General features: G+C 34.7%; 1 protein-coding gene across 23 annotated transcripts in view; it reads left to right on the plus strand.

The window, feature by feature from the left end:
• Nucleotides 1-7,788, plus strand: part of LOC108136417 (eye-specific diacylglycerol kinase) — a 127,116-nt gene extending 119,328 nt beyond the window's left edge. For 20 of the 23 annotated variants that reach the window (XM_017257545.2, XM_041709020.1, XM_041709022.1 and 17 more), the window contains 3 exons: nt 15-78; nt 193-350; nt 2,762-7,788. In XM_017257545.2, coding sequence (XP_017113034.1) covers nt 15-78; nt 193-350; nt 2,762-2,969 — 430 coding nt within the window. In that variant the 3' untranslated portion in view covers nt 2,970-7,788. Of the gene's footprint in view, nt 1-14; nt 79-192; nt 351-2,761 lie in introns of those variants that run through there. The other 3 variants (XM_017257538.2, XM_017257539.2, XM_017257540.2) reach the window with 2 other exon arrangements.
• Nucleotides 7,789-8,075: the final 287 nt, after the last annotated feature.

Consider the following 8,075-nt stretch of genomic DNA (forward strand, 5'->3'; position numbering starts at 1 on the left):
CATTCGAATAATAGCCCTATACTGGAGCAAACTTCCGATGCCATACTACTAGCAGCCCAGAGCGGCGATCTCAATATGGTAGCTTTATTTTTCAGATATATATATATAAAAATATATGTAGTCCTCGATTAGCTGAAGCCCGAGCGATATGTCCTGGTCTCTAAAAACCCGTAATTCCCCCATTTCTTCCAGTTACGTGCACTACATGAACAAGGATACTCACTGCAGTCAGTGAACAAGAACGGACAGACGGCGTTGCACTTCGCCTGCAAATACAACCACAGGGACATTGTCAAATACATCATCGCGAGCGCCACACGCCGCGTCATCAACATGGCCGACAAGGAGCTGTAAGTCTTCCCATTGCCCATTTAAATCTGGTGCGTAATGACCATTATAACGACCACCAAAAATAATATTTTTTACTCAATCTTTCGGAGATGGATAGTATAGGTTGTCAGCTTTACAAAACAGTTACGTTTATGGCTATGCCATTTATTTTGGCCAACATACAAGAAAAAAAAAATTTTGGAAATTTTTATGTTTTACATATCTCCAAAAAATCAAAAAAAAAAACATTTCTAAATGGGTTATTGTATCGAAACCCAAAGATGGTCAAAAGTTGAAATGTCATAAATCGTTGAATTCGTCATAAAATTTCCAATCGAATGGCATTCACAGCTAAAATTTTTTCAGATTTTCAAATTTCTGCAAAAAATGATGATGTACCCCCTTACAAAAAACTCAGAAATTTGGACATAAATAAATTTTTCAAAAAACGTTTTTCAAAATTCGGTTTTTTTGTCAAAACTAAATTAATTGTTTTTAATCGATCAGGGATGAATGGCATAGGTTGCCAGCTGCTCAAAATAGCAATTCTTTTGACTTTGGGTCTTATTTTGGCAAAATTACAACAAAAAGACTCTTAAGAAATAATTTTGTTTGAAAAATCTTCCGAAATCCCAAAAAACACATTAAAAACTTGGTTTTTGTGTCAAAACCCTGGGAAATAATGGTCAAATGCTGGAATGTCATACACCGTTGAATTCGTAATAAAATCTCCAATCGAATGGCATTCGCAGTTAAAATTTTTTTAGATTTTCAAATTTTTGCAAAAAATGATGATGTACCCTTACAAAAAAGTCCGAAAATTGGACATATGTTAATTTTTCAAAAAAACGCCTTTTAAAATTCGGTTTTAGGGTCAAAACAAAATTAATTGTTTTCAATCGAACGGGGATGGATAGTATAGGTTGCCAGCTGTTCAAAACAGCAACTCTTATGACTAAGGGCCTTTTTTTTGGCAAAATTACAACAAAAAGACTCTTAGGAAATAATTTTGTTTGAAATATCTGCAAAATCCCAAAATACACATTAAAAACTTGGTTTTTGTGTCAAAACCCTGGGAAATAATGGTCAAATGTTGGAATGTCATACACCGTTGAATTCGTAATAAAATTTCCAATCGAATGGCATTCGCAGTTAAAATTTTTTTAGATTTTCAAATTTTTCGCAAAAAATGATGATGTACCCCCTTACAAAAAAGTCCGAAAATTGGACATATGTTAATTTTTCAAAAAAACGCCTTTTAAAATTCGGTTTTAGTGTCAAAACAAAATTAATTGTTTTCAATCGAACGGGGATGGATAGTATAGGTTGCCAGCTGTTCAAAACAGCAACTCTTATGACTAAGGGCCTTTTTTTTGGCAAAATTACAACAAAAAGACTCTTAGGAAATAATTTTGTTTGAAATATCTGCAAAATCCCAAAATACACATTAAAAACTTGGTTTTTGTGTCAAAACCCTGGGAAATAATGGTCAAATGTTGGAATGTCATACACCGCTGAATTCGTCATAAAATTTCCAATCGAATGGCATTCACAGCTAAAATTTTTTCAAATTTTCATATTTCTGCAAAAAATGATGATGTACCCCCTTACAAAAAACTCAGAAATTTGGACATAAATAAATTTTTCAAAAAACGTTTTTCAAAATTCGGTTTTTTTGTCAAAACTAAATTAATTGTTTTTAATCGATCAGGGATGAATGGTTTGGGTTGCCAGCTGTTCAAAATAGCAACTCTTTTGACTTTGGGTCTTATTTTGGCAAAGTTACAACAAAAAGACTGTTCAGAATTAATTTTGTTTGAAAAATCGCCTAAAACCCCAAAAAAAAACATTAAAAACTTGTTTTTGTGTCAAAACCCTGGGAATTAATGGCCAAATGCTGGAATGTCATACACCGTTGAATTCGTAATAAAATTTCCAATCAAATGGCATTCGCAGTTAAAATTTTTTAAGATTTTAAAATTTTTGCAAAAAATGATGATGTACCCCCTTACAAAAAAGTCAGAAAATTGGACATATGTTAATTTTTCAAAAAAACTCATTTTAAAATTCGGGTTTAGTTTATTAATTGTTTCAATCGAATGGGAATGGATAAAATAGGTTGCCAGCTTAGCGAAATAGTAACGTTTATGGCTAGGCCTTTTATTTTGGCCAAGTTACAACAAAAAATCAATTTTGAAATGTTTGTGTTTTATATATCTCCAAAAACTCAAAAAAAAAAACCTTTTTTAAAGGGTTTTTGTATCGAAAACCATGGATATAATGGTCAGTTGGAATGTCATACATCGTCGAATTCGTTGTGAAATTTCTAATCGAATGGCATTCCCAGTTAAAATATTTTCACTTTTTCAAATTTTGACAAAAAATGCTCAGACCTTCTAAAAAACCCTTTTTCGTGCTTATTTCCTTTCAGTGGACAGACGGCGCTCCACATTGCTGCCGAGCAGAATCGTCGCGACATCTGCGTAATGCTGGTGGCCGCCGGCGCCCATCTGGACACCCTCGACTCCGGCGGCAACACGCCCATGATGGTGGCCTTCAACAAAAACGCCAACGAGATAGCCACGTATTTGGAAAGTAAGCTGGCGACCCAGACCCTCGACGGCTGGTTCGACGACTAGACCACGAATCCGACCGATTTCGCCGCAGGTTCCCGCCATGTAGAGCTATCGCTAGACAAGCTTTCGCCGTGGGGCTAACTCACGACGATACACCAGACTAAACGAAACGATCATATAAACCAGAAAATCAGTTAATCAGTTATCACATAAGCCAGATAATCAGTAAATCACTTATCCAAATCAAGAACAAGTAAATTTAACATTGCAAATTTCTCCTTTCTATGCCAACAACAACAACAACAACAACAAAAACAAAAACCAACAACCAAATGGAAAATGTCTTGTAAATAACTCAAACTACCTAATCAAATCAAACGAAATCAAATCAAATTAAATCAAATCAACATTCCACGAAAACACATCGGTTCCGCTTAGGTCAAGAGCGTTTTATGCATCTGGAGGTGCAGACCCGGATCTAAGTGGAGCATTCAGCGGAAGCATTCACCCTACGACATAATTAATAATGATAATGGCTTTTTTTTCGTAACTTTTTTTTTTGTGTTAGCATGTACGAGAAAAATCTAATTTAATCTAAGCAAAGAAAATACATACACACATACACAAAAAGAGGAAAAAAAAAAGAACACTCAACACTTTTAGTGCGTAAGAGAACGATGGTATGGATTAATTAATTTATTGTAAAGAAAAGCTAGCAAAACGAAAGGCAACAATTGTCCTAGATTTCAATTTTTAATTACCTTACAAAAGAACGAACAAAAAAAATTACATATATTAAAAAGGCAGCAAATGCAAATGGAAATACGAAATTTATTTGTTTCACTTACCGATTGATTAACGATTAATGATTATATTGTGATATCTAAATTAATTGATATATTGGACTAGAGAGCTTGAATGAGGGCAAATTGAAATTGATATTAGCAAAGGTCATTTTGCTGTATTACTAAATAACACGAAAAACGATTAAAAAGAAAAGAAAAACCAAAAAAAACACACACACACACAGAGACATACTAATCAAATATTTAGCATATATATTATATATATTTAATTATACCATATGTACTTCTTTTGGAATTCAATCTAGGTTAAGTGAGAACTTGAATACTCTTGTCTAAAACAAAAAAAAAAAAAATAGGAAGAAAAACGGCAAAGCAGCAGCACGATTAGAAGAGAGACGCACTATACCCTAAGCGGCTATAGCTCTCTCGCTTAGACACAGAGACACACACACTTACACTTACACACAGACACACACAGTCCCGATGCACAGACTAGGATGCACAACCCGCATAGATATACCACCCACTTCAACATCACCCCCAAAAAAACCCTCAGCGTTTCAAACCGAAAGACTTGGGCCGATCATCTATGGCGTCCCCCCAAACAAGGTCCCCTGCCCCAAAAAAAAACAACAAAGACTAGTCGTTAGGGCGCGGCAGGGACCCACAAAGACTATCTTAACTAACTCTTTATACTATATTCCGTACTCCTTAACTTTAAAAGCCCGTAACACTATGAACACGAGCCTCAGTGGCGTAATACGAAACACTCTTAGTATTAGACTCATGCATATTTTATCGAAATACCAAGTAGTTATGGAACACTACAATATTATATAGCCGTTAATCAAACCATATGTGTATGCTATGTACAGTAGAGAACTATATTTGTTTTTGTTTTGTTTGTTTTATTTGCTTAGATTCCAAATTCCGAATTATATATAAATGTAATTACATTGTCGAGTCAATTACGTTTACCACGGTTCCCATTAACCATTTTTCGGCTTGGCTAACATTTACGATTATAGCGATAATAACGATAAGCGATAAGTCTCACTATCGATTAATTAGGCACCAGAGAAAGAGAGAGAGAGAGAGAGAGAGAGAGAGCGATTGATTAGGTATCGATCACCTTTACGAGGCTCGGTCGAATGCAGCCCTGTCCCCCCGTCCAATCGCTGCGGATTGATTCGTGGAAAACCATGGCTCTGGCTTTCGGAAAACCGTAGTGATTACGGACCCATGGGGGCCATCGCCAGCATTCCACCCATCCCGCCCCGTGAGCCACTTCCGGTTTGGGAGGTGCGCTTCCGGCGTGGGTAATCATGTTTTGGATTGCACATTTCAAAAAATAAGAAAAAAAAAATACAGAAGTTATTTACACACATCGTAGACTGTCGCAGATGGTGTTGAAGTGTCGCGTCGAACGATTTGGATTCCGGCATTGCGGGATCCCGGGCATGCAGCCTTTACGCCCCATAAGACGTGCCACCCATTGGGCAACCGGAATCCAAAATCGTAACACCAATCTACACCGCCTGCGGCAACTAATGAATTCTTTAGCTGCGGTCAAAATAACACTGGTGCTCTATTTCATTGGAATTGAATTGAAATTGATAAACGAAAAACCAGAAACTTACATTTTGTTTCTTAGTTTCCAAAGTTTTATTTTGTCCATTTTGTTTTATCAATAAAAATTGCTTTGCCAAAAAAGTACATTTTCAATTTATAAATAGATTCATTTGTTGCTTTCTTATATATATATATATTTCTAACAAGACAATTTCTTGTCTTCGTTAGAAAGTATTTTTAACTGATTAACAATTTTTATTAAAGTTATTTGCTGTTTAAATAAAATCTCAGAGGCATTAAAAGATTTGTTATATTTATTTTAATTACAATTCATTTAAAATAATAATTTTTTGACAATATTGTAGCAGTTTTTAACAACTTTTTAAAGATTTAATGTAATCATCCTTTGTTCGCATGTTTTCATTAAATTATTATAAATTATTTGTTTTAAATTCATCTTGAAAAATATAGTGCATATTTTTGTGTTTTTAATCCATTTTCCTTTTATAGTTCCTAAAATATTTTTGAGCACCACCATAAATGCGGCCGCAACTGAAAATTCATATGCAGTAGAGCAGAGTTGAGTAAGGAATATTTAGCAAAAGACAATCTAGAGATTTTGTAGCAAATGAGCCGAGCAGATGGCCGAAGAGCGTTTGCTATCCCCCCTAAACCATTTACTATGAACTATGAATATAAACAGGAAAAACTTAAACTACACTTTTCAAACAGTAATCGATAATCGATAGGAAACTCAAAGAGAAACCGTAACTCTGAAACGATTTGGTTAGTTTTCGCAACTTGCTATTTACACAAAGCTTCAAGATGAAATTGTAGTCGAAGGATTTACGCGGGAATGCGGAATAGGTTAGTGTCACCAAGGAGAGCGCTATCTATCGATCTAGACAAGCTAAATGCTAAATGATACATGATACATGATGAGTACCGATTAAGATGAGGGCTAGAATGCTAGAATGCAAGAAAATGGCTAGCCAAGTGCACTCCGATGCACTGTCACAGCTGTTCGGAGAACAACCGGGTCCAAGCCAACACTATGGATATATTTTCGTGCATTTTGTAGAAGTTGATAACCCACAAGACACTGACACAAGGACACACCTCACTGGACACCACACACAGATACAGGACACAGAGGACACGCTAAAGTGGAGGCACTTACTGCATGATGTGTATATAGGGACAACATATAGATGCTATATATATAGTATATATTTTTTTCGAATCGTTTAAGTGAAACTTTTGAACAAAATATGGAAAAATGAAACGCAAGTCTTATGAAATTCTAGCAAGTAAGGCAACCAAAAATTGTAAAGGTCAAGATACAGATACAGATACAGATGCAGATAAGGATGGAGGAACGATATACCTAAAACAATGCCTAACTGTACGATAGTAAGCATACAATATGATGATATATATTAATATATTGATAACGTAATAAAGCGGAATATATGTGTACAAGTAATCGATTTATTTACACCTATAAATCCCTGTAAATACACGAACTTTCCACTCCAAAACACTCCGCGACTCTGAGGTTTATTTTCGATCCTCGCTCGCCCCGAAACTTTGGACAGACAACGACTTCGGATTCTCCCTTCCACCTGGATTTACACTATATATTTAGTTATTAACTTACGCAAGTCTGAAAGTATTTCTATCGAAGAGTTCTAAACTGCTTAACTGTAAAGTGTACATATACCGAATTACAACCAAACTCACAAGTCCTTCAAACTATATAGAAACGTAAGAAACTTCCCACACTGAAGATAATGCCCTCTTATTGTGTATGTATATGCCTATATAATATATATACTTACTTTTTTTGGATTAGTCACTAAGCATAGACAACATGAATTACTAAGTACGATATGCACTGCAAGCACTGAGGAATTTGATTCAATTTTACTTAAGACAAACGAAAAGAGAAATTGAAATAGCATTTAGCAAACCTTAAGGAAAACCAAAAGAAAAATCTCCAAATTATGGAATAACGATTAAAAATTTAAAAATTAATTTTTCGAGCTACATCGGTAGACAAAAAAGGACTAAAAACTGGATTCGCTTAAGGCAATTGTGTGGGAAAGTCGAGAACGTTTAGAATCTGGAATGACTTTGCAGCATTCGTAACTTATATACTTAGACACCTAATACCCTACACCACACGGAAACACACACACACACACGAATATTTAATAGATGTACAATAGTTATATAAACTCATTCGCATCGATACCCTAAAACCATAGTCTATCCTGTAATACTCTCACCCAAAATTGTACTTTTCGGATCCGCAAACAACAGAATAAGTTATTTTTAGTCACCACTGCAAAATTCAAGAATTGTAAAATAATATACACTTTAAGCTAGCGAATCCCAAATATTGGACAACCGATCGAAATCATCCACAAAATTGCTTATAAAATGAATTTTCTGACTCTCTCCTAAGAGAAAATAAATTTTTTTTGGTATTTCAAACTCAATTGAACTGTCGTTTTTTTTAAGGTGTGGGTAACTATACTATCACTTTATTATAAATACTTGAGACAAATAAATAAAATGAATTATAATTCTCTAAGCGAATTGCATACTTTTGGGGTTTGGGATCTTCAAAATATCAACTGAGTCATCGACAGTCAAGAAAATCTATACAACATTTAATTAAATTCTGTAATCAGCATTTAGCCGGAAAAAAAAAAAATAAATCATCAGGTAAGTCTGAGAAATGCAAATAAAAATGTAAATGAAATGATGCAAGAAAGCAAAGCTT

The sequence above is a fragment of the Drosophila elegans genome, unplaced genomic scaffold (genome assembly GCF_018152505.1).
Source record: "Drosophila elegans isolate 14027-0461.03 unplaced genomic scaffold, ASM1815250v1 contig_149, whole genome shotgun sequence".
In the NCBI taxonomy this organism is placed as follows: Eukaryota; Metazoa; Arthropoda; class Insecta; order Diptera; family Drosophilidae; genus Drosophila; species Drosophila elegans.